The sequence below is a fragment of the Eschrichtius robustus genome, chromosome 10, assembly GCF_028021215.1.
Source record: "Eschrichtius robustus isolate mEscRob2 chromosome 10, mEscRob2.pri, whole genome shotgun sequence".
NCBI lineage: Eukaryota > Metazoa > Chordata > Mammalia > Artiodactyla > Eschrichtiidae > Eschrichtius > Eschrichtius robustus.
The window spans coordinates 6644740-6670020 of NC_090833.1; the positions used below are offsets into that span (position 1 = coordinate 6644740).

The following is a 25281-nucleotide window of genomic DNA, read 5'->3' on the forward strand; positions in this document are numbered from 1 at the left end:
GCGGTGCAGCGGGCCGGCGAGGGGACTGGACCAGCAGTGGCCAAGCCTGGCTGAGACCGCGGCCCCCGGAACGTGCCCAGTCGGCGTCTCGGCCTCGGCGGAAGGTGCGGCCGCCGCAATGCCGTTCCTGCACGGCTTCCGGAGGATTATCTTCGAGTACCAGCCGCTGGTGGATGCGATTCTGGGCTCCTTGGGGATCCAGGACCCCGAGCGGCAGGAGCCCCTGGACGGGTAACTAACTCGCTCCCTTCCCGCCTCCGACCCGGAGCTGCATCCCTTTCATTGTCACTACAAACATGGCGGGGCGGGGCGGGCGGTGTCCCCGCCTGACAGATAAGACTGAGACGGCGGTGGTGAGGGCTCCCAGCTAGCGCAGGCAGGGTCGGAGGGTGGGGTGTCGGTAGGGCCTCCGCCTCGGGGCCCCACCCTGCGCCCCGCCTGTCCTGTGCCCTCCACCTGGAGTTGCAGAGGAGCAGGGTGGAATCTGCGAGCAGTGCGAAATGCGCTTTCCAAGGCCGAATTTGCATTTGGTATGGACAGGCGCGGGTCTATCCGTGAACCGGTGGGAACGGTGTTAGAAAGTGCATCGTTCAGGGATACGTCAGTGAGCTAAACCCCCAGCCTTCATGATGCTTGTGCTCCAGAGGAGAGAGACCGATAGTCCGAAGTAAACTTAAGTAAATAGTGTGTATTAGGTGGAACGGAGAAAAGGGCAGATGAAAGGGGCATCAGGTGTGCGTTTTGGGGATCAGCTGGAATTGGCGAGGGAGGTAGGTGGGTTGGGACTTTGTGTGCGCTCAGCCTTCGGAACACCAAACGTCTCTGGGTGTGAGCGGGGGAGGAGGTCTGCTGACTGCCCTGGCTGTGGGGTTGCCTGGGCTGGTCTGGCATCGTCTGCAGCTCAGGGACAGTCACTGTCTGCGGTGGGGGTGTGTCAGTGTCTGGTTCTTGATCTTGGCCACAAGAGTTCCCTTCAGTGCCAACAGCCCAGGTGTATGAGGCTTTGTACCCAAGCCAGGGACTAGGTCCTCTGGGCCGCTTGGAGGGAGGCTGAAGACAGCCCCAGTCCTTTCTCAGCAAACCCGAGAAGTCTGCTCCGGTGAGCAGATCCAGCTTGGCCCTCTGTCTACCACCGACCTTTTCTGAAGAGACTTTCAGCCCCACGGAGCCAGGGCCCTGCCTGTGTGTGACAGCAGGAGACTAAAGGCCACCCGCCCACAGGGTACCCAGCCAGCTGGTCCCACTGCTGTTCCCACCCTCAACTGGTCTGCCTCTCTCCTGCCCCAGGCCCAGTTACGTCGCCAGCGAGGAGAGCCAGATCCTTGTTCTCACTGAGCTGCTGGAGAGAAAAGCCCACTCTCCATTTTACCAGGAAGGCGTGAGCAACGCCCTGCTGAAGATGGCCGAGCTGGGGCTGATGCGTGCAGCTGACGTTCTCCTGCGGAATGGGGCCAACCTCAACTTCGAAGGTCAGCTGGAGCCCACAGGGGCCGGGGTGGGTAGGTGGCTTCAGCGTGGCCCTGCTTTGGGTGGGCGGCCAAGCCTTCAGGCTCTGCTTTCACTGTTCTCTTGGGAGATACTTCCCTCATTTATTTCATGGGTGATGACTAAGGAAACCCACATTGGGTGGCCTCCCATCCGCCTGCGGGCTTTCAAATGGCCCTGAACCGCCTCTGATCAAGAGCGAGTTTGTCATTGCTTCTGCCACGTGATTGCTTTAGCAAACTTTCCCCCAGCTCCCAGCTAAATCCCTGCTTCCATGAATGTGAGAATGTGGCTGCTGGCGCTGTGCCCAGAGCTCAGGGAATTTTCTGCCGCTCACTCTGAGCCACCTTGCATTCTTATTCCTGCCACAGGGAGAGGGGAAAACAGATAAGACACACTGGGCAGAAATGACAGCAGGACGGTGTTGGCTTCTAGCTTGTGTGCTGGGGGATGGGGATGGAGCCATTTTCCTTCCCCCTTCGCTTTCACCCTGGGAGGGCAGGCAGAGTCGGCCAGGAGACATGCAGGGCTGACTTGTGGCCGACTGGGGGGTTTTGTGCTGACACGGGATGTGGCCAGGCGTGTCTCCCCTCCCCATCTGAGGACAGGCTCAGAGGCTTCTGGGCTCCTGGAGGGTCAAGGAGCTGAGAGAGGCGGGGGAGGCATTCTGAAGTCAGCCACTGGGAGACCCAGCTTTGAGAATTTGGCTTTTATTGCAAGGCTTAAGGAGCTGTCATTCTGGGTATTCCTCCAACAGCCCTGTTTAGGTCCCATTTTACAGAAGGAACTAAAACCCAGATTAAGTACCATGTCCATTAATTAGAACACCCCCAGGACCCAAACCTAGGCCTGACTCCATGCACTGTCCGACAAAGACAGCCGTGTCCTGACCCCTCGTGGTGCTGGGAGCCCTTAGGTCGGAGCACTGGGGCTGGGCTGCCAGGCTGGTCCTGGGACCCTGCGAGAATGTGCCGACAAGCAGGACTGACGTAAGCTGTGTCTGTGCCCTCAGACCCGGTCACCTACTACACGGCGCTGCACATCGCCGTCCTGCGAAACCAGCCTGACATGGTGGAGCTGCTGGTGCGCCACGGGGCCGACATTAACCGCAGGGACCGGGTAAGAGCCAGGTCCGGCCTGCTCTGAAGGGGGGATGTGGTCGGGGTCCTGAGCAGCTCACAGGCCCCCGGGCCAACGCAGCTGTGCTTTCTTGACTCAGATCCACGAGAGCAGCCCCTTGGACCTGGCCAGCGAGGAGCCGGAGCGCCTGCCCTGCCTGCAGCGCCTCCTGGACCTTGGAGCAGATGTCAACGCGGCCGACAAGCATGGTGGGTGCCTCCTGTAGAGAAGCAGGGTTGGCCTGGGCCGAATTGCCTTGTGAGGTTACCCAGGGTAACCTGGGGCGATGGCTTGGCAGGCAGGCTGGAGGCAGCCCGTCTGACGGCACAGCACAGCCGGGCGCACACTGGTGCATTTTGCTGACTCGCCGAAGCTTGAGAGCCAGTGCACCATCGGCCCCGTGAGCGCATCTGTAGGAGGAAATGGGGTACCTGTGCGCTCAGCTTCTGAGGCACGGGGCTCCCTGTAGGGAGAGGCCCAGCCTGGGTCTCAGGTAGCATCTCAGGGTCTAGAAAAGTCCTACTTTCCCTGGCCCTTCTGTTCCCATTTCTGTGTGAGTGGAAAGAGAATGGCCAGAAACCTGTCATCCTCAGGGCAGAAATAGAGACACAGATGTAGAGAACAAACGTATGGACACCAAGGGGGGAAGGTGGCAGGGGGGCTGGTGGTGGGATGAATTGGGAGATTGGGATTGACATGTATACACTACCATGTGTAAAACAGATAGCTAGTGGGAACCTGCTATATAAAAAATAAATACATTCAAAAAATAAAAAATAAGGGCTTCCCTGGTGGCGCAGTGGTTGAGAGTCTGCCTGCCAATGCGGGGACACGGGTTCGAGCCCTGGTCTGGGAGGATCCCACATGCCGCGGAGCAGCTGGGCCCGTGAGCCACAAATGCTGAGCCTGCGCATCTGGAGCCTGTGCTCCGCAACAAGAGAGGCCGCGATAGTGAGAGGCCTGCGCACGGCGATGAGTGGCCCCCGCTTGCCACAACTAGAGAGGGCCCTCGCACGGAAGCGAAGACCCAACACAGCCATAAATGGATGGATAAATAAATAAATAATAAAAAACAAAATAAAATAAAATAAAATTCGAAAAAAAGAAACCTGTCACCCTCAGCCCTAGCTGAGAGGTCAGTCATTTTTGAAGTTCGTTTTCTGGTCCCGAGAGTCTGTATTTCCCTTCCACCTCTGGGGTTGGCCTGACCTCGGCTTCCCGGCCTCCCACTCCCCCTCACTCACTCTCCCTCCCCAGGAAAGACGGCTCTGCTCCATGCTTTGGCCAGCAGTGACGGGGTGCAGATCCACAACACTGAGAACATCCGGCTCTTGCTGGAAGGAGGTGAGCCTTGTCCTTCCACGCTGTCCCCTGGAACATGAAGCATTGCTTTGCCAGGGTTTAAGGCCTCCTCCCACCTTCTCTTCTCCCTCCTGGTTCTTCTAGGGGCGGATGTCAAGGCTACCACCAAAGACGGGGACACCGTGTTCACCTGCATCATCTTTCTGCTGGGCGAGACGGTGGGAGGTGACAAAGAGGAGGCCCAGTTGATCAACCGCTTCTGTTTCCAAGTAACGCAGCTGCTGCTGGCTCACGGCGCCGACCCCAGCGAGTGCCCGGCCCACGAGTCCCTCACGCACATCTGCCTCAAGAGCTTTAAGCTGCACTTCCCTCTCCTGCGCTTCCTGCTGGAGTCCGGGGCCGCCTATAACTGTTCCCTCCACGGCGCGTCCTGCTGGTCCGGCTTCCACATCATCTTCGAGAGGCTCTGCTCCCACCCAGGCTGCGCGGAGGACGAGAGTCACGTGGATCTGCTGCGCAAAGCTGAGACCGTCCTGGATCTCATGGTGACTAATTCCCACAAACTCCAGCTGCCTGAAAACTTCGATATCCATCCCGTGGGCAGCCTGGCAGACAAGATCCAGGCCCTTCACTTCTCTTTGAGGCAGCTGGAGAGCTACCCCCCACCCCTCAAGCACCTGTGTCGCGTTTACATCCGGCTCTACCTTCAGCCGTGGCCTGTGGACGCGAAGGTCAAGGCCCTACCTCTGCCCGACAGGCTCAAGTGGTACCTTCTCAGTGAGCACAGTGGCACCGTCGAAGATGACATCTGACAGCTCCGAATGCAGGGAACAGGGTCTGGGCAGCTCAACCTGTTGGTGGATTTAAGTACCTGTGGCGGCCTTAGGGGAGAACCTTCAGTCCCGTCTGTCAGAAGGTGCATGTTGGAGGCGAGACTGGATCCTTGCTGAGGACAGAGAAAGCCAGGTGGAAGGTGGCAGCTGCAAGCACTCCAGCGGGGAAAGGCTTCTGTCTTCCAGGGAGGCTGCCCCGCTTCCCTCTGGCAGCACCCCCAAGTCTCACCCCACAGTGGAACAAGGGACAGGGTTTAGACTGGGGACACGTTTGTACCCTCTTAATCTGAGGGAAGCGCCGGGCATTTAGAGAAGCAGGGTAGCTCCGAGACCGGGCCCTCCTGCGGGCTGCAGGAAGCCGGCCTGTCCTGCGTGGAGATGCGGCTGAGGCCGGAGCAGGCGGGAGGGGCCCGTGGGGTGCAGCCCAGCCGAGACCCTTTACACGCGCCTCTTCACTCCAGTCTGTCAGAAAGTAAGTGCTTTTGGGCAGGCAGGGAGAAAGCTGCGCTGATGCCTGCGGCTTCCGCAGCTCTGGGCCCAGGTCGCCCACCAAGGTGCAGGGCTCTGCTCTGGTGGCAGCTCTGTTTGTGCCAAACCTGGGGTTTTGGGGACCATGCCTTCTAAAAAGCAATCATGCATGACCAGGGGCTGTCTTTCCAAAATGTCTCGCTTTGTGAGGGTTCATGTGATGGAGAAAGCCACCGAGACTGAAAGCCAACCTCCGCCCTGTGCTGAGCCCTCACCAGGCTGTCTGCAAGTCACAAGATGGTCACTGTGAATTGTGTAAATGCCTGGGAGATGAGCTGAGACAACCAAATGATATATTATAAAATTAAACTGATTTCCCTTGGCCTTAAAGGTCCTTGTATAACATTTCGGCCCCGCCCTTTCCCGAGTTCAGGGTAAAGGATCCACGCAGCTGGAAGAGGTGGCAGGCACGAGGAGATGCCCAGCTTAGGAGAGCAGTTTTCAAGCAGCACAACACTGTTGTCCCAGTAAAGAAAAGCACCACTCCAGACTGGCGAAGGCCTTTCCAGTACAGGGGTTCACCCTTTTATTTGTGACTGAAAATGCCCCCTAAGGAGGAGCCACAAGGCACAGCCAAGAGGGAAGCTCCAGGCCTCTCCCCTCCCTGCAGGCTGTTGTGGCGATCACGTTAAGGGCACCAGGGCCCCATCGCCAAATAGCACTCGGAACGTGGACATCCATCCACTGCACCACTCGGCAGGCACCACGTAGGCTCAGCGCAGGCAGGAGGGCGCTGAGAGCCGCAGGCTCCGCCGGCCCAGCTCCGCTCGCCTCCCCTCTGGAGGTATAAAGTCCTCAGCAGCCGCTTTAATGGTTACTCTCTTCCTCTTCAGCCAGCCAGGCCTGTGGCAGGAAGGCCAAGTGGTGGTACTGGAGAGCAGGGAATCTCACTTCTGATGGGATCGCCGGATTCCCGCGAGGCGAGCACCAGGGGCCCAGGCAGGGGTCGCACTCACTGTCCCATTCAGCAGCACCCCTCCCAACTGGGTCCCCTTATGCCTTTTTAATAAGAGTCTGTATAGTGAGTGGACGGCAGACAGGTGTATTTAGCGGCCCCGCTCGACACTCCCGAACCGCCGAGGTTGAGCTTGTGGACCTCACCCGGCTGCCAGCCCTCCCCCACCCCACACTGGTCCCTCTCTCCTGCCAGCCCCGCTCATCTTAGGGCTAAGCTGTAGACGTGGTAGATCTCGTCCGGAAGGTTCTCCTGCCGCTCCTGGGCCAGGAGGCTGAGGCCCGCGCTGTGGACGATCCCGTGGACCACGTCAAGGTCCCGGCACACGCTGCTGTCCACATCGTCCAGGATCACGCCCTCCTGGGCCATGTTGTCTTTGATGACGATGATGCCGTTGGGGCGGAGGCCCCGCTTGCAGCGCCGCAGGAACTCGGCCAGGTGCTGATCGGTCAGGTGGCCTGGGGGAGGCAGAGGCCGTCACGAGGGAAGGATGCCAGCCCCTCCACGCCACTGCGTGTCCACTTGCTGAGCACTTACCGGTGCTGAACACACAGGGCCGCTGGCTTTCAACAGCCCAGAGGGGTTTACCAAACCCCATTTTAAGAGGAAACGGGCTCAGAAGTCACCTACCCAAGGGCAATCACGAAGTATGCCGCTGGGATTTCACCCTGACTGGGTGACTTGCAGGCCGTGCCCAACGCCTACACTCCACCCGCCCCTCCTAGGCCTGGATCAGCGGAGTGTACCAAACAGAGTTCCTTCCCTACGTTACAACTCCTAACAGGCTTTTGAGGACCACAAAATACAGGGCGAATCCAGCGTGTTCCCCGCAGGCCTGTGCCGCCCACCTGGAGGAGGTGGCCTGCTGCTAGGTCGGCAGCCTGAGGAGAGCACCCTGGGTACGCCATCAGGCCAAGTGCGTGCAGGACCGGATGGTACACCAGGGCTCGCTCACCGCGAGCAGCAGAGGGGCAGCTAGGGCTTCAACTTTTCCTCTTACTGAAAACCCCTTCTTTATGAAAACTCATTTCCACATTCCTTGAATGCAGTAAGTTATTGATAATTAAAACTTTTCAACAACAAAATCTGTGCCCAAATGGGTCACAGCAGGTATTGAGCTGAAACAAAACATGGAAGCAAATGAACCTTCTCGGTGGAGTCCTGGGGAGTGCAGGGAGGATTCGAGGGACCCCCGCCGGCCGCCTCTGCAGCAGCGCCGGAGCCTCAGCTCCCAAGGCCTCGGGAAGCCCGGCCTCTGCGGTGGGAGACGTGCGGGCAGGCGGAGAAGGGGCGCGGGACGCTCACCTATCACCCACTGGATCCAGATAACGTCGTAAGAGTGAGGCTCCGGGCTGAAGTCCTGGAGGCCGCAGCAGAAGAAGTTCCTCACTCTCTTGCCCTCCTCACCCAGGTAGGTCTTAGCCTTGAGCAGGAAGTCCTCCGTCACGTCCACCATGTCCACCGCTCCGAAGAGAGGCAAGAGCAGCCTCTTGGTGATCCTTCCAATGCCAGCGCCGCAGTCCAGGGCATACGAGGTGCCCGTCTTGTTTGGGCCTTCCTGAAAAAGCAGAGAAGGCACTGACTATAGGGAAGGGTTAGACAGCCAGAGGGGCCCTGTCACTGCGAAGGGGCCTTTCCTCATGAGCCCCTGGCACTACTCAGATCAGGCCTGGGCACAGGCCGGCAGCTGGCACTGGTGGGCCGGCAGTGGGCGTAAGCACAGCACAGCCTTTTTCTGGGCCACATGTTTCTCACATGAAAGCCAACCTCCACTTAGGGGTGTTAACTCAAATAGGTGCGTTCATCTCCTGTCACTCCTGAGACCCCATTAAAAGGACAGCAGCAGAGAGAGAATAAAGAATTCAGGCAGCGAAAGGAGGGAAGAGGGCACTCAGTGAACAGATCTGGGAAGATGGAACGCGGGTAGAGCAGGGGGCAAGCGGCAGCCTCGGTGTTTGCCGAGGGACAGGCAGGGAGGCTCCGGCCACGGCGATGCCAGCCTGGCACAGAGGAGGGCGCCAGGGCAAGGAACTAGAAGCCTGTGTTGGCACAACAGCCAACACCCACAGCCCAGATGCTTGCAAACACGGCAGGAGAGCAAAGCTTTTGCCTCTGGAAAAACAGAACGGTTTGTGAGAAGACTGCTCCGTTCCGGCACCGAGAGGCCCCAGCGCGCCAGCCGCCTCCTGTCGGGTGACCTGGAGGCAAAGCCTGTGAGCCACCCCGCCCCACCCGCGCTTCAAGGCCTGGGTCGTGGACACGACGGGGTGACCCTGCGGCGGCGAGTGTGAAGGTGGCGCCCCACGCAGAGCAGGCAGTGCCACAGCGCCACAGCCTCTCCTCCGGGAGAGCACAGCAGCCCTGCCTACCCTCAGGAACCTCTGCAGGAACTTCCGGGAGCTGTTGATGTCGATGCTGGAGATGTGGCCGTACCCCCCGAGCATGCCGTCCACGGTGGCCGGGACCTCCTTCCAGTACGTCTTGGCCTTGGAATAGAATTGTTTCTCGTCCTCGATCACCTCACTCGTCATGCTGTCGCCAGCCACGTCTCTGCTCAGGCACCAGACTCAGCAGCAGCGTCCCCTGAATTAAAAAAGGAGGGAAGCAACCAGGTTGAGGGCCCTGGGCTCCCCGCATGCTTCTGCTGGTCACACGATCCTGCCTGACGCAGAGGAGTGGCCAGTGTCCCCCAACCTGCTTCTACCCATTAGAGGGCACTGCCTCCCGTCTCTTGCATTCAAGTCATTTTGCAAAGCTATCTTCATGTCAGAGCGGGAGACCCAGAGTCCTGGCTTCTAGTTCTTTCCTTACCCTACATGACACCTGACTCAGTGGCTTCTGAACCCAGGGTACAGAGAACCCCGATCTACACTTAAGAGAAAGGAAAACAAAGCAAGGAACCCAAGCCTCCTACAGCGGACATTCCGGCTGATCCCAGCAGGGCCCGAGGAGCCCCACGCCTCCCTTCCTCTGTCGCGAGCACAGAAACAAGCTCACCGCGGGGTCCAGTCCACGGTTACCCATGAGCCTGACTCTGTGCCAGGTGCTGTCTGTGAACAGCGAGACGGCCAGGCGGATACACACGATCACGCGTGTGTGAGGGCTGCGGAGAGGTACGAGGTGCTGGCAGAGCACAGGTGTCAGGAGAAGCGACACACCAGCTAACATCAAGGATGAGGAAGCGTTCGCTCAGCAACGAAGAAGACTGCTCCAGGAAGACAGGAGCGTGCGCTGCCCTTCCAACGGGAAACTCGGGGTCCTAAGGGTCATATTTACTAGTTCAGACTTCACGCCAAAGAGCAGCGAGCTGGGACTACTCTAGGTGAAGCAGGGAGTGGCCTGAGATGTGTGCTTCTGGAAGGCTGTGTTGGCAGCCGCGTGGGCCACAGGGGAGAGTGAAAGCAGACGGCCGGGCCCTGATGGCAGAGCAGAGGCCCACCGCGAGCGCCGCATTCAGCCAGCTGGGCCACACCACGTAGGGGATGGAGGGTCACACCTCTCCCGAGGCACCGCGCTCATCTACAGACGCTCACTAGTGCGCAGGGCTGTTCCAGCTGCTGTGAGGCTTGTCCAGATAAAGTTCAACACCCAGAGGCTTACAGCAGGGGAGACAGGGAAGAAATGGAACCAACGAGAACACGAGGCAGAAACGAGGACTCTTCGTTGAGCCAAAAAGTGCTATGGAAACTTGAGGGACAGAGGAGTCCCTTCCGAATGGCAGGCAGGGCAGCAGCCAAGAGAAGGCCGGGCCCGGAGGACAAGGAATGCTCTGGAAGGGGACAGGGACAGAGCAGAGGTGGCATGGCACGTGTGCCGCACAGAGGGCTGGGGATGGCCAAGCTAGCTGCAGTGTGGACAGAGAAAAGAGTGTGGGAGGTGAGCCCGGCCTGGCAGACGGGGCCTGGAGTACAGCGCCCTGCGTGCAGCCTGGGGCCGTGGGTCCAGTCTGTCAACAACGGGAAACTGATCAGCTGAGTTTCTGAAGGGCAGGGGTGTGCGGGGACCCAGCCTGCGGGGGCTGAGTGGCGGTGGTGCGGGAGCGGCAGGGCCGTGCCAGGAGGCAGAACGGGGGTAGCAGCCACCCATCCTCTGCCCACACGCACTGCGCACTCTTCGCTGGCCACTGGACCCTCACGACTCAGCGCGACCCAGGCACCCCACGAGCCCCGTGCGGAGGAGGGAGCCGACGCACATGGTGGCATCCTACCCAAGGTCAAGGGGCCCGTGCGTTCGCCGAGCCCTGGGCCTTCCCACGTGGGCAGCTGATTTTCAACACAGAGTTCCACTTAAGTGTCACCTCAAAGAGGCCTTCCCTGACCAGTCTAAGGCGCCTTCCTCCAACACGCTTACCCAGTCCCCGTGGTTGCTGCCTTCCGGGTGCGTATTTCTAGCTGAAATGACACTGTTTACTGACCGTCTGGCCTCCACTGGAATGGAAGCCCCCGAGGTAGGACCTTGCCTTTTCACCACTGCGTCCTGGCACCGAGCCACAGGAGTCCCTCTGTGCAGGGGTGAAAGCCCCCCGGTCCCCCAGGAAAGCTGTGCACGTCTGTGCTCCTGGGGGCTCGCTCCGCCCCCTTTACAGTACTCCACGGGGCTGTAGTTAAGTCACTGACCTCCCGGTACGGTCCTCAAAAACAGCTGAAAACCCCCTAAGACCGAGAAGTGCGTTAAGAGCTTCAAGAGAAGTAATAGAAAAGTGCCCTGAGGACAAGCATGGGCCTTCGACACGTAACTTAGAGACGAGAAGGAGCGAAGGGGAACAGAACATGGGAAACGCTGAAGATTCTCACTGCCATGTCTGTAGTTAGCCTCCAACATACACCTGTACTCTGAACTTGTCCTGGAAGACAAGGAACCTTCCAGAAGCAGCAGGCCCACCCCAGCCAAACAACTCAGAAACGCTGCTCCCTGATGCAATTCCACTTCTGCCATGGCCAGCCCTTTCTGGAGACGCCAGCCAGCCAGTGGGGGCACCAGGGGTGGGCCTGGCCTGGCTGCTGGGAACAGATGGGAAGGGGGCCTCCTCCTCGTGCCCGGACCCGGCTCCTTCTGTGGACCCGGGCATTCCCCAGGAAAAGGGTCACACGCTGGCCTTCTGAGGAACAGAAGGGAGCCGACAGCAACCACATGCCCCACCAGGGCCGCCCTGAGACCTGGACTTTGCCACTGTTTCCACCCTCCGTGGACCCCTTCCACTGTGCCCCCAGAGACCCCTGCTCCACCCCCTCTTCAGGTTCTTGAATCAGCTCTCAGACGGATCCCCTCCCTTCCCTGTTCAGGTGCAGGGCTTGGGACTCCAATGAGGACGGTTCCAGTTACGGCACCAACCCAAGAGCCCTTTGGGGTAACAGGCTGGGGGGGGCCTCAGTTCTAAATACTGCCCCCCACCCCTGGCTCACGGCAATGTCCCACACCCGTGTCCCAGCCCCTGAAGCTACTACCCCCAGCCCACAAGGAAGAAGTGGCACGCTGCTTGTGAGAATGAACTCTTGTTCCAACCTTGAGGAACATGACAAGCAAAAGAATGTGGAGACCTGCCAGTCCCCAAGAACGCCAGCTGTGGCAGAGCAACTGTCACTGTAGCTCCCTGAGAACGGACAGGAAAGGGAGCCACCAGCTTGAATGTTACCATGGAACTTTACTGGGTTTGGGGGCTGCCTATGTGGATGCGGTCTGAAAGCCCAGCCCCTGCCACTAGGCACCGCAGCAACCCTTTCCCAGCCCCTCCGCCGTCACCCAGCAAGGACAGCACCAAAGCCGGCCACACAGCAATGTTCCCACTCGGACGAGCTCAGCGAGTTCGGCCCTGTCCCCCTCACACAAACTTCTGGTTTTGTATTTGTGTCTATCTCCCCACTGGACTGGGAACTCCTTAGAAAGCAGTGGCGACACCCTGAGATGTATCACTGTATTTCGCTTGCGTCTCATGTAGCTCATAGGTATTCAACAAAGTTCCCTTCCGATCAGATGAACAGAATAAATCCGGGGCCAGACGCTTCCCTGGCTGTACTCTCTCTGCCTATCTGTCTGCCTTCCCTCCCAGGAGGCAAGCTTCCAAGGCCCAGGGACACTACATCATACACCGTTAGCCTAACACCTGCTACAAGGTGGGTGTTTACTAACTGGTTGCTGAATGAATCATAGAAGGACCTTTCTGCGGCTAGTCATTCTGCACTTTTAAGAAAATCCTACAGACAAAAATCGAATCATTCAAGCCTGATATCACTGAAGCCCTTTACTGACGATACAATTTTTTGCTTTACCAAAAGCCTTACAACATGATTCCTTTAAATGTCAAGGTCCCCCGAATAATCCAATTTACAAGAATTCCACTTACGGGGAGATTCTAGGAACAAGCCAGGGGAGGCACATCTAGGCCAGGAAATGGCAAGTATTACTTTGACATTTGATCTAACAGCTTAGATTCATTAGTAAACATGACTTCTGGGGCCCTGTGTACACTTTGCCTCCCAGCATCCAGATTGAGGTGGGCAGGAGGTCCCTAGGGGTCAGAGGGAACGGCGGGGTTGTCAGTCAAACGGCAGGAAGTCCTCCTACACTCTGTCCGGATCACAGTGAGGAGCCGCATGGCTGCAGGGACAGGGCAGGGGCCTGGGCGGTCTGGCTTCGTGCGCTCTGGGCTAGCTTGGAGGGGAAGTGAAACCCTTTGCTCATGGGGAACTTCTGCTCCTCAGCAAGTGGAATGTGCCTGTGAATCCTTCCTGATCATCTGGCCCACCTACCCACGCCCCCTCCAAGGTGTTTAGGGCCACCGCGGCCAGCCGCCCCAGCTATTGCTCTTCTCCCAGGATCCATGGGAGAATGGTGTTGGAACTGTCACCATCAGGCTCTGCAGGCCCATCTCATCCTCCTCATTTTACCGGTCTCTAAGGAAAAGCCTGGAAGCATCGGGAGGCAAGAGCCTGCCTGATGTTACCTCTTCCTTCCTACACCCTCGTGGACAGGGCCTGTTCTCCCTGGCTCTGTGTGGACAGCCGTTGGACTTCTGAGAATGGCAGGGTGTTCTATGAAAAAGAAAGGGAGGGAGGGAGTAAAGAAGACCAAAAAAAAAAAAGGGGGGGTGGCGGGATTTAAAAACAAAGGCTCTGATGGAGTTGAATGAACCAGGTCTGAATCCTGGCTCAGCTTCTCACTGGCTGTGTAAGCTCAGATAAGACACAACCTCAGTTAAGTGTCTTTATCTATAAAATGGGAACAGCAACCATTGACTTTATAGGAAGGCTGTGATGATTAAACATGGATATAAAAGCGTAAAGTGGGGCTTCCCTGGTGGCGCAGTGGTTGAGAATCTGCCTGCCAATGCGGGGGACACGGGTTCGAGCCCTGGTCCGGGAAGATCCCACATGCCGCGGAGCAACGAGGCCCGTGAGCCACAACTACTGAGCCTGCGCGTCTGGAGGCCCGCGCACCGCGATGAACAGTGGCCCCCGCTTGCCGCAACTAGAGAAAGCCCTCGCACAGAAACGAAGACCCAACACAGCCAAAAATAAAAAAAAAAATAAAGCGTAAAGGGATGCATACACTGCTGGGCATGCAGTAATCTCAAAAGTCTCTGTCAAATGAGATTCCCATCAATTCTCTCTGCCAAGTGTGAAGCTCTAATGAGAAAATGTGCTGCAAGGCCCTATAAACCAGAGTGTTGGCCACACCTAAGGGATTATTACTGTTACTGCTGGGTGGTCTTTCCAGTGACTCAGCTCTGCCAATCGGCAGAGGGGAGTGAGCTTCACATCCATGGAAGCACGGAAACCCTGCTGGTTTTGGTGACTCTGTCTTTGTGATTCTACGGCTTCTAGTCTCCACCAAAGCATTCTACGTGTACTTCAACCCTCCCACAGTCCCTAGTTCACAGAGAGAAAAACCATTCCACTCATGGAGTGATGCACACACACAGAAAACCAGCAATAGAATAAGGACGGAATCCAGACTTCTGACCGGGTCAAGGCCCTAGTTCTCCCAGGGGTTCATCCCATCTCACTGGGCAGATTTCATACATCCAGACCGTGTGCAATACTGCCCAGCCCCACCCGCAAGGCCTCTGACACCAGCTGGTTCTATGCCTTATTGTGCAGAGAAACCACGGTCCAGAGAGAGATCACACAGTTGATGGGCAGCAAAGCCTGGGCCTTCTGATATGGCAGCCTCTCTGCCAACAGGCTGACCTTGGCTCCAAGGGCTTCTCGCGGCGGGCTGTCTTTTGAGCGGCACCTATGTTGACCCCTAACTGGGGTCGGGTCCAAAGTGAAATATGATAGCAACGCCTATGTAACCGGGCACTGCCCTGTGCCGACTCTGATCTGAGCATTTTACTGAATCCTCACACCCACCCTCCTAGTGGGTGCTCTCCTTACCCGTTTCTCACAGGGGAAACTGAGGCTCAGAGAGGGAAAGGAACTTGCTGCGGCGGGGGCCGGCGTGGGGGAGTGCCCTGATCAGGCTTGGGGGGCCTCGGCCTTCCTCCTCCCACCCCACCCGGGGCCCCGGGCCGGCCGGCCGGCGGACCTCCCCGGAGCGCGCACGTGGGGCCCTGCCGGCTCGCGCCCGGGTCACGTGAGGAGCCGGGGCCTCAGGGCGCCGAGGCGGTTGGGGGCCGGGGCCTCCCCTCTCCCGGCGGCCGCCGTCCCCCGCTCCACCTCGCGCTACTCACCCCACGCGGGGGCTCCTAGGACCCGGGAGAAGAGGACGGGGAAGAGGAAGGGAGGGCGGAGGCGGCGGCGGCGGCGGCGGCGACGGCGGCGAAGACCCCACCAGCCCCCCGAGCAGCTCCGCCTAACCTCTACCAGACGCGACACCTCGCGGCGCGCGCCGCCTTTGTCCGCTTACGTCACTTCCGGGCTCCCGGGGGCGGGGCCGCATCGGGCTCCGCCCCGCGATCGGCTCGCCCCGCCCCGTGGGCTCCGGACCTAACTCGAGTACTGACCCGGGAAGAGCTTCCCAGCTCTAAAAAGCCGCAGCGCCGACTCTGTCCCGCCTCCAGCTTGTGCACCAGCTCATTTGGAGGCGGCAAGGCTGGACTTTTAAAAACGAGCGTTCTGTGGAATTTCCACTGGGTGAAAAGGGGAGGAGGAGCCTTATGCAAGCCTTAATCCCACCCATAACAATTAACATCTCAAAATATACAGATCAAAAAGGAAAAAAAAGGAAGAAAAATACCCTTGACAGTGCCAAGGGGTTGCCACTCCAAATAAGCAGAGCAAATCCATGAAATTTCTGTTCCCAAAAGGTTGCCCTCCCCTAGGCTCCTCCCATACACAGAAATTCTGGAGCGGTCCCTGAAGCAGCCTTGATGGAAATGAGAGTTTGCAGGTAGGTAGACCCTGTGAACCTTTCCAAGCCTCAGTCTCCACTTCTGCCAGATAGATGGAATGCTCTGAGGGTTAAATTTGTGGGATATTGTGCGTCAAGGCTTCTGCCCTGTGCTTGGAGTCAGCTCTCAGTAAATAGAAGCTGATTCATAATATTCATCACAATATTCATCATAAGTTCTTTTTTCCTAAACTGACATCCTGGCTTAGATTTACAGTGCCTTCCTCTGGGCGTTGCACAAAGGAGGGGCTTAAAGTGTGTTTGCTCTAATGAAGTGAAAGCTATGGGGGGGGGGTGCCCTGAAAAGCCCCACATGCTTTTGAGTCCCCCCAAACTGTCCATATTATGTGGACATATTATATGTCCATCCTCGCTAGGGCACTGCAGGTCAGACTTGGTTCCCTTGGCCTGGGCTCCTCTCCCCAGCTTCATTTTCCATGTCTCTACGGCAAGGGGATAAATCTTGGGCAATCTCAATCTGGAGGTTTCTATAATCTTTGGGGGGCAGCTCTGAGCCTAGCTTTTTTAGGGGTGCCTAAAAATCCACCCCTACCTTTTTTTCCTGTCAATAGAAGACAAACTCCCTTCCCTACACCTGGACTCCAAGGCCTTTCCAGGTCTGGCCAGTCCACTAACCTCAAAGCCTCTTGCATCTCTGAATTCCCAAGCCTCGCACATAGTAGATGCTCAATAAATGTTTGCAGCTGGAGGCCTCCTTAGAAATCATCTAGGTAGTCTGGTGTTCCTCATCCATTTTTTAAAAACTCACATACCCTTAGAATAAATGTAACCTTCCCCACTCAATATTCTGTCTTCCCAAGGAGGTATGCCCTTCCATCCCTGGTTGAGGAGTATTTGCGGAAATATATTACATTGTCTGGGATGCCTCCTCCAGGCAGACATCTTGTAATTTGAATTCCAAAGTCATTTTTTTCATTTTCAAATTGTAAAATCCTACCAGGCCAGTGAAATTACTGGTCCAAACTACACTCGTCCCCCACTCAAGTTTTACAGTACAAGCTTTTTCCCTGCCCCCTCCCAGCCAAGAGTCACAGGTGGAGCCCAACAGTCCATTTCACCATGGAGAGAAAGGAGCGATTTATCCAGCACCACACAGCAAGCAGGAACAGAGCATGGACTCACAACTGGTTCCTCGTAGTTTCCAGGCCCACCGCATTCTTACTACCCAGCCTTCTATGGAAGTTCCACCTCCAAAGCCACCCAGCCCAAACATGACCCACCTGAGCCTCCCAGCTCCAGAGAGGGTAGCTGAACCCAGGGCCCTCCATCCCTGGCTTGGGCCTGACTGCCCTGGCCAGGAGTCCCACACTCCCTTGTGACTGCAGCCTTGGCATCCTGAGCACAACAGCCCTGCCCTCTGCCCCCAGCCTCAGTGCCCACTTCGCCTTGGGTGAGGGGTGCATCATAATGACCCTGAAGAGACCATGGAGGCAGAAGGGAGGGGCCAGCAGATGGACCAAGCCGGGAAGATGGGCTCTTCCAAGGAGCAGCCCACCTGGTAGGGGGCTCTAAATTCAGGGGACCGTCTCCGGCCCCGCCCCAAAGCCCCACTAGGGTGAGTGTGACACTAGAAACCAGCTCAGAGCTGACAACAATCTGGGAGTGGGGTGTGGTAGGGAGGAAGCAGGCTCTGAGAACCCAGTGTCAGAAGTTGGGGGCGGGTCTGGGGCTCTGTCTCCCAAAGGGGGAGTTTGTTAAAAATATGTCTTGCCCCACCCCAGACCTCTGAATCGGAATCTGGGGCATCTGTATTTTCACTAAGCTCCCACCCAAGGGACTCTGGGGCTCCAGAAGGAATGGGCAGCTGCAGGGCAGGTCACCCTTTCAAGCTGGTTCCAGGTTTCCCAATTCCCACCTCAGCGCTAATAACAGTAACAACACGTTGAACACTCCAGATGCTAAGTGCTCTCTACCATGTGGTGCGGTTTCATTCTCACAAAGGAGCAGGCGCTGGGTTATCCCCATTCTGCAGATGAGGGCACTGAGAGCAGTTAATTAATTGGCTTGCCCAAGGGTACAGCTAATAAGTAGTGGAACTGAGTCTAAATCCTAAATAATAATTTTAAAATATAATAACAGCAGCAGCTAGGCTTCGTTGAGCACGTACAACGTGCCTGTCATTATTCTAAGCCATTTACATGTGCTCGCTCATTTAAACGTCACAGTAACTCAAAAAGTGGGTACTCTCACCGTCACCGTTTTTCAGGTGAGGAAACAGAGGATCGGGACAGAGGAAACAGTAGCCTGAAGCCACTTACTGTCTGGCGAGCCAAGGGTAGTAGCCCCGAACCACGCTGCCCCGCTCCGGGCGCTATGGCCTGGAGGCTGGTCTACGCCCTCCTCTCCACTTCACACGGCACCGCCCCCACTGGCGTGAGGATGCCCTGAGCTGGTCGCAGGGCCAGACATGCCCCGGCGTCGCCGCAGCTCCTGTGCCCAGCAGGTGGCGCCCGAGGGGCTCCCCGGCGGTGGCGATCGCAGACGGAGAGACCCGCTGCTGCCGAAGCTGCCGCTGCCCGAGCTCCGAGCAGCCTCTGGCGCGGGGGCCTCCGGGGGCTCCAGGGCTTCGGATGGCGGCGCCGAGTGGTGGCAGGCCCTCGCGTGTGAGTCCTCGCACTCGGATCCCGGGGTGGGCGTCAGGCGCCCCCGGTCGCGCCTGCCCGTCCTGCCCACCGTGGCTCAGCGGGCGGCGCGGAACCGGACAGGGCTGAGGTCGCTGCTGCTGCCGCCCATGCTCTTGGCCGGCGAGACCCGGGAACCGGCGCCCCGGGCCTGGACAGTGCAAGGACCCCCGCAGGGGCTCGGCCAGGGAGAACCCCGACTCTTTGGGCGACCTCCTAGGAGAGTTCCCCCCCAGCCGGTCCCGGCAGTTCCTGCGCCAGCTCAGGGCTGAGTCTGCGGAGCAGCCGCGACCACCGAGGGAGGCCCCTACGGCCCCCACGGGGGGGGGGGGGGCTGAGTCATTTCCGGTGGGGGTCCCACCACCTGGCATAGAATAATGGCAGTGTTAGCAGAGTATGCCTGGCAGAGTCCTGGAGATGGCAACCACCCCTTGAGGGAGGGTCTACCACTGCCCCTATTGTACAGATGAGTAAACTGAGGCCCAAGGCCATGCAACCAGGAAGAGCCTGGTAAGGATGGTCCCCAAGAGAAGGCTCATAACTATTTCCACCTCCTCCTGGCTCCCAGCATCCTCAGCATCACAACATCAAAGGGGTGTGTCAGAACACTCTGGAAGTCCTCCTCAGTGTCCCCGCTACTCCTTCCTCCCAGACCTGGGGTAAGTGTCAGTGACCTGCTGGTGGGGACAGGGTTGTCATCAATGCTCTGACGATGGGGGACCCTGATGACTCATGCCAGGTGTGGCCTATTTGTCTTCAAGGGGCCAGTCATTGTACTTCAAGAATAGTCTTAAGAAGATTTTGCTCCATCACATACCTGCCCTAGGGCCCTTCAGGAGAGATCACTCACAATTCACCACGGTCGAGAAGACCAATCAGTGCGTTATGGGAGGATGGGGTAGGGGAGTGGGGAGAAAGAGCATTTCTTTTCCTCTGCCTTTCACCCATGAATGTATCCATCTGTCCACCTATTCATCCATCTGTGTGTCCATCCATGAATCAGGTCTTCTCCCAACCTGTTCAAGGATCATCCATCAACATCTATGAATCCATCCACCCATTAATCAGGTCTTCTACCAACACCTTCATAATTCATCGATGAATCCATTCATATATTCATTCTCCCATTCACCCATCCACCCTTGCATACATCTTATCTGTGAACCAGGTCTTTTACAACCTATTCATGAATCTCTCCATCCATCCACCCACCCATGAATCAGGTCTCCTGTTGATCCATTAATCCACATATCCAGCCAGCCAGTCATCCAGCTATTCCCAAATTCCCACAATTCTATCCATCTATCCATGAATCCAGTGATTGATCATCTACCAATCCTTCCATCCACTTGTAAATCCAGGATGCTATCCATCTTTAGTCTTGAAGCCATGTACAAGTCTACACACTCATCTACATAATCATTCATCCACCCATGCATGCATACATGTGCCCATCCTCCTAAGATCCAATCCTTGTATTAAGACCTTTTCGGGAATTCCCTGGCGGTCCAGTGGTTAGGACTCAGCACTTTCACTGCTGTGGCCCAGGTTCAATCCCTGGTCCAGGAACTAAGATCCTGCAAGCCATGTGGTGCAGTCAAAAAAAAAAAAAAAAAAAAAAAGACCTTTTCATTAATTCATCTATCTGTCCACCCACCTACCCAGCTACCCAGTCTTCCATCCTTTCACACAACCCACCATTCATTCATCCATTTCTTCCTCTAACTTTTATTAGCTTTTACTATATGTCAAATATCGGGGGAAGTAAAATAAGGGATGGGGGTAGGAAGAGCCTGGGCATTAGAGCTTAACTGGGCCTAGACGCTGTAGCTCTAATGGAGGGGGAAAAGAATGCAGAACTAATTCCTCCTGCTTAAACAGGCTTAAACGTGGATGAAAGGTGAAGAGCATTGCCCATGAGTTTAAAGACCAGGGAGAGGAAATACACTAGACATGCCATTCCTTCTCATCCTGGACCCATGGCAGACAGTACTAACTGATCACAGCACTTTTCCCCCACTGAGCCTCAGAACCCTTCCTGACACAGTGCTCCAGGCAGACACCACCAGTGGATCAGAGTAGGTGCCAGAAATGAAACACATTTGCAAACCCAGGAACTTTAAATCAATCAGACCAAATAAACACACTACTTCTCACAAGATATAATAAATAAGAGTATGGAACTCATTATCTCGAATGTAAGCAACAACAGGGATGGATACCTTCACAGTGTTTCACATTCAGGAGCTAATTCTTGAGCATCTTGAGGTGTGTGGCGTTCCCTAGTAGGCCCTGCTGGAGACAGCTGGGTGCATTAGAACACGCTCCAGCAGCATTTGAGAGGAGAAGCTGAGATTTCAGACCAGTGGGCACAGCTGCGGCAAGCCTTTGGCTGGTCCTGAGGCCAGCACCAAGCAGGCATGGATAAGCAAACAGCTGTTGCATAACTAGGTCCCAATGCCTGTAGCCGACACTGTCTTGGCCATCTCCTGGATGCCTGGCTCTTCAGTGGGCTTATGAAAAGCGTCCCCTCTGTGTCCAAACGGACATAAAGATGTGGTCAGATAAATGGAGTCAGACATATCAATAGGCAATAGGTGAGGTCAAACGTGGCATTTCTGAATAACAGAGCTGTGGATGGATCAAGCAAGCCCTCCTGCAGCCTTGCTCTGGAGGCTGAAATTAATAAATGTAACCATAACAGATCCCCTTTATTGAGCACAGGCCCCTTGCCAGGCCCTGTACCAGATGCCTCACGTAAGTTATTTGATACTCACCAGACTCTTACAAGGATGCTATTATTGTGTCTACAATACATAGTACATAATTTAAAGGGGAAAACTAAAATGGAGACTTGAGGGCGGTCTGCCCCATGTCACAGGACTGGGAAGGGGCATAATTGAAATTGACGATTATAAAACAATTCTCAGTTAGAGGTGCTTACCCTTGGCCCTGCAGACCCTGGCGGGGGTGGTGGTGCGGGGGACAGTGCTTTTCAGTCCCTATCATCTCTTCACAACCCTGTACGGTGGGCGCAACAATGATCTCCATTTTACAGACAAAGAAACTCAGGCTCAAAAGAGTTAGAATTGAAACCCAGGACTGCCTGACTCCGGAGTTCATATCCTTATTGTCGCTGCTGAATTGCTTGATATATAAGAGAGCCAGCTCTGGAACCAGATTCAGATCTCGGCTCTACCCCTAACCAGCTGTGCGATCTTGGGCAAGTTGCAAAAAACAAAAACCCTCTGTGCCTCAGTTTCCTCATCTGTAAAATGGGAATAATAATCATGTTTCACAGGGCTGTGTGGGTTTGGTGGGCTGATGCCTGTTACATGCTTGAGCCATTGCCTGAAGGGCAGGAAGTGCTCAGGAGAGGCCAGCTGTGATTGTCAGGATCCCACAGGGAGCTCCGGCCTGGTGGATGTGTGTTGTCAGGGTGGCATGGGGGGCTGGGGGCTCAGGCCTTGGTCCTCCCCTGCCCTTCTCATCTCTCTCACCAGGCCCCACGCTACACAGGCCCCCAAGCTCAAGGCCGTGCTCACCCACAACTACTCGGGGGAAGGCTCAGGGCACCGCAGGCGGTGTTGCCCTTTCCGCGTGCGGTTTGCGGATGAGACGCTACGGGACACAGCGCTCCGCTACTGGGAATGCAGCTGTGCAGGTGAGCAGACAGGAAGGGGAGCTCCAGGACTCCAGAAAGTTCCAGCCTGAAACCTGAAGAGCAGAGGCTGTGGCCCTGGGTCCTGGGAGTTAGGGGCCGGCCAAAAAGCCCAAGAGGCCATTGATCCTGTGGAGGAGGCCCTTGAACTGGCCTCTCTGGAGGCTGTTAGGGTGACCTTCAAGGACCAAGTAGAGGGTCTGAGGTCCAGCAGAGGTGTCCCAAGGCTGCAGCTGTGGCCCAGGAAACAGTGACTGTCCAGGCCTGGCCACCACGGAAGGATTTCTCACTGCCAAGGGTTCCCACACGCTGTATCTGCCCACCTTGGAACCCACAACCTCAGCCTGCAGACCCCGCACATGGCCTCCAGGGGCTGGAGAAGGTAGGAACAAAGGCACCCGAAGCATCTTTTTCCCATATCCCTGAAGGCAGACCTCAGAGGCCTGGCTTGGGAGGTGCCCAGAAAGTTCTAGAAGGTCACACCTCCACGGAAGGCTGGCACTGCCTGGTCCAGCAAAGAAGCTAGGAACCAACCACCAGGCCCAGGTTCCCAGGCAGAGCTTTGTTCATGTTGGCGCAGTTTCCAGTGTTTTCTGAAGTGGGTGTCAAGAGGCAGGAAGAATACATGTCCTTGCTCTGGTATGATCTTTCCTAAGGCCTGCTTTCCCCATCTGCCCAGCTCTTTCTCTTCTCAGGATCCAGCAGTCCAACGGCCTCATCTATTTATTAAGCACCGACTGTGTGTGCTCTCAGGGAACAGCTGCCCCAAAGCCCCGCTGGGGGCAAAGCCCTCAAAATCCAGAACCTTGGCTGATTCAGAAGGAACCTGACCCATCCCCCTCAGGGTCACAGGAAGTTGGAGGTGGGAAGCAGCAATTCTGCCCAACTTCTGGTTGTTCGATGGGGCAGCCAAGGCCCTGAGGACACATGACACAGCAGCTGAAAAGAGAAGCCAGAGTGCCCCCTGGCCACCCCTGGGAACACAAGGAAAGGGGGCACCTGGAGAAAGTTTCTTGGGAATGGCAGTTGGCTGGCATGGGAGACACTTCCTTGTCAGCCACTGGGCTGTGGTCATACCCCAGAACGCCAGAGTGGCGCTCAGCGGCTGCTTCCCAGCCCTTTCCATCCTCAGGAATTCGGGGTTCCTGACCAGCTGGAGGGGCAGCTGTTGGACAGGAAACACTCTCCATCCTCGTAGGATTCTCTGCATCGTCTCTTGGATTCGCATGGTGGGGCGACTGGCCTTCCCACTGTGGGAAATGGGGCCCATTTTGGGCTGAAGCAGGAGTGGGGGTGTGTGTGGGGGGGTAGGGGGCACAGCTTCGGTAATAAAGGCAGAAACAGTCATGCAGGATAGTTTTAAAACCAGAGCCTTCCCTGGAGGCAGCCAGAAGGCACTGGGAGCCTTCGGTTGCCATGGAGACAGGACTCTGCCCGATCTTGCCTGCCAGAGGGAGGAGGAGAGAGGGGGGTATAGGTGCCCGCCCGGGTAGAGATCTCACCCGTGCTCTCTCTCCTCCAGTCCGGCAGGGCATCCTTGAGAACAGGACAGCCAGCGGGTCAGCAGCGTTGGAGCAGGTGTTCGGGAGTGTCGGGAGATGGCTGGAGAGTTTGCCCAAAGCCCTGTATCCCAGGGCCAAGGAGGACACCATGGCCAACTCATTCGGCTGGGACTTCCCTGGCCTGTGAGGCTCTGTGGAAGGGGATGGGATTCATGCATCTCCTCATCCTGTAAACCTCCGTGTCCAGCTGTGGTCTGGGCCCTTGAGGGCTCTGCCAGTCATGGGTGGACCTGGGACTCCCCTCAGGGTCCACGCAGTTCATGGGCTCCTGTCCCCCTTAGGTCCACCCTGGAGCCGAAGGGCCACCTCTCTGAGGACACCTCTATGAACAGCAGCCTGCCCTTCATCCCCAGAGGCAGCGGGGGGACCTCAAAACCTTTCTGGAGCAGGTGGGCAAATCGCCCTGTTCCTGGAGCCAGAAGCTAGTGAGCAACTGCTGGCAGCCAGACGCCTGGAGCCCCCCTGCCTGGTGGGGGGGTGGTGCCCTGTGGGGCGGCCAGGGCTCTGGGTAAAACCCCCGTATGTGCTCGGCTAAGGGGTGGGCTCTCAGGCCAGGCTGCCTGGGTTCAGATCGCAAGCTCCTAACTTTCGATCGGTGGCGTCTTTTTCGTGTCAGTTTCCACATCTGTAAAATGGGGCTGACCACAGTGCCTGCCCCCTCGGGCTGCGGTGTAGAATCCCCCTGGGCCCAGGGAACCCCATCTCCTGCCCAAAGGCCCCCAAAACGCCCAGCTGGTCCTCCTTCTCGCCCTAGGAGTCCTTCCTGCCTAGCTTGGTGTTGCACACACGGTCCTGAAACAAGGCCACCCTAAGGGGCACCAGCTCCTCCTGCCGTCAACATCACGTCGCGCTCAGAGATGAATGGCTGCTGGTGCCCAAGCCCAGGTGTGGACACGGGTGAGGGGTGAGGAGAGGCCTTCCCTGACCCACAAATAAACGCACATCTCCGGTGGCTGGTGTCTGCTGTCAGGTCTCACCCTACAAACCTCTCCTGGTTGCTGGTCTTTGGGGGTCCTGGGCCAGGGGGAGGGCAGGGGCGGAGTCACAGCTGGGATGAAGATGGGGGGGGCAAGGCATCTTCAGGGGTCAGGCTTGTTCCAAGTGAGCCCCTCTTCTGGGAGGTGGGAGACCCTGCCACACACCTCAAACCTGGGACCAAGCCTCTGTCAACCTAGATCAGCCCACACCTGAAACAGGCACCTGCCCCAGCCTCCCCCAGCCCAGCCTCCATCTTTGACGGGAACCAAAGGCTGCTTGCGGACCTCCCCTGTGGGGTGAGGGCATCCAGACTGTGGCCCAAGGGACAAACATTTGTCTTCTGTGTTCCCCAGGCCAGGGTCTCATCTGGTCCCTGGAGGGCAAGCATCTGGGTGGGCAGGGGTCAGATGTTTCTCTCCCACTTAGGGGGGCAGTGTTCAGAGTCACACAGGCGGTGGTGCAAGACAAGGTGGCAGGAAGTGCCTGGAGCTTTTCTGACCGCTGCACTGACCCAGCAGTGCCACCCCCATTTGCCTGTCTTACAGGTTTGGCCCTGCCACACACCTGCGTTCCAACTGCTGGGCAAAGTTTGGCCCCCTCCCCTCTCTCCTAGAAGCAGCGCTTTGGCTCCAACCCCTCGCCAAGCCCGGGATCGGGGTCTTTATCGCCACCTCCTGGCCAGTGAAGAAACAGCCACGGAATCCACACCCAGACGCAGTGCTGAATAGGAAAGGCTGGGATTGGGGTTGGACCGGCCGTGGGGACTTTAGGGCCATGACGGGTTGTGGATGGGGGAGAACTGTTTCGAAAGAGGGCCCTGGCTCCAGAAAAAGCCATGGATCTACCAACCCTGTGGGGATGGAATGGAGCAATGCTACCATTCCCC

General features: G+C 57.0%; 3 protein-coding genes across 6 annotated transcripts; 2 read left to right on the top strand and 1 right to left on the bottom strand.

Moving 5' to 3' along the window:
* On the top strand, positions 1-5597 carry ASB6 (ankyrin repeat and SOCS box containing 6). The gene is made up of 6 exons (XM_068551979.1): positions 1-231; positions 1288-1469; positions 2498-2604; positions 2705-2813; positions 3862-3948; positions 4051-5597. The coding sequence occupies exons 1-6, from the start codon at positions 119-121 to the stop codon at positions 4716-4718; spliced, it is 1266 nt and encodes a 421-aa protein (XP_068408080.1). The 5' UTR covers positions 1-118; the 3' UTR covers positions 4719-5597.
* A 166-nt stretch (positions 5598-5763) lies between these two features.
* On the bottom strand, positions 5764-15055 carry NTMT1 (N-terminal Xaa-Pro-Lys N-methyltransferase 1). Of its 4 annotated transcripts, XM_068551982.1 has the most exons (5): positions 14894-15055; positions 9220-9481; positions 8592-8805; positions 7528-7780; positions 5764-6680 (listed from the first exon to the last, which is right to left on the bottom strand). In XM_068551982.1, the coding sequence occupies exons 3-5, from the start codon at positions 8751-8753 to the stop codon at positions 6424-6426; spliced, it is 672 nt and encodes a 223-aa protein (XP_068408083.1). In that variant the 5' UTR covers positions 8754-8805; positions 9220-9481; positions 14894-15055; the 3' UTR covers positions 5764-6423. The 4 variants fall into 4 exon arrangements, with proteins under 4 accessions (XP_068408083.1, XP_068408081.1, XP_068408084.1 ...); XM_068551980.1 differs by lacking the exon at positions 9220-9481; XM_068551983.1 differs by lacking the exons at positions 9220-9481; positions 14894-15055 and adding an exon at positions 14598-14876.
* A 2925-nt stretch (positions 15056-17980) lies between these two features.
* On the top strand, positions 17981-24361 carry C10H9orf50 (chromosome 10 C9orf50 homolog). The gene is made up of 6 exons (XM_068553950.1): positions 17981-18176; positions 18763-18853; positions 21698-21858; positions 23378-23540; positions 23699-23806; positions 24172-24361. Exons 1-6 carry the CDS (start codon positions 17981-17983, stop codon positions 24227-24229), a joined length of 777 nt encoding a protein of 258 aa, XP_068410051.1. The 3' UTR covers positions 24230-24361.
* The last annotated feature ends 920 nt before the right edge of the window (positions 24362-25281 follow it).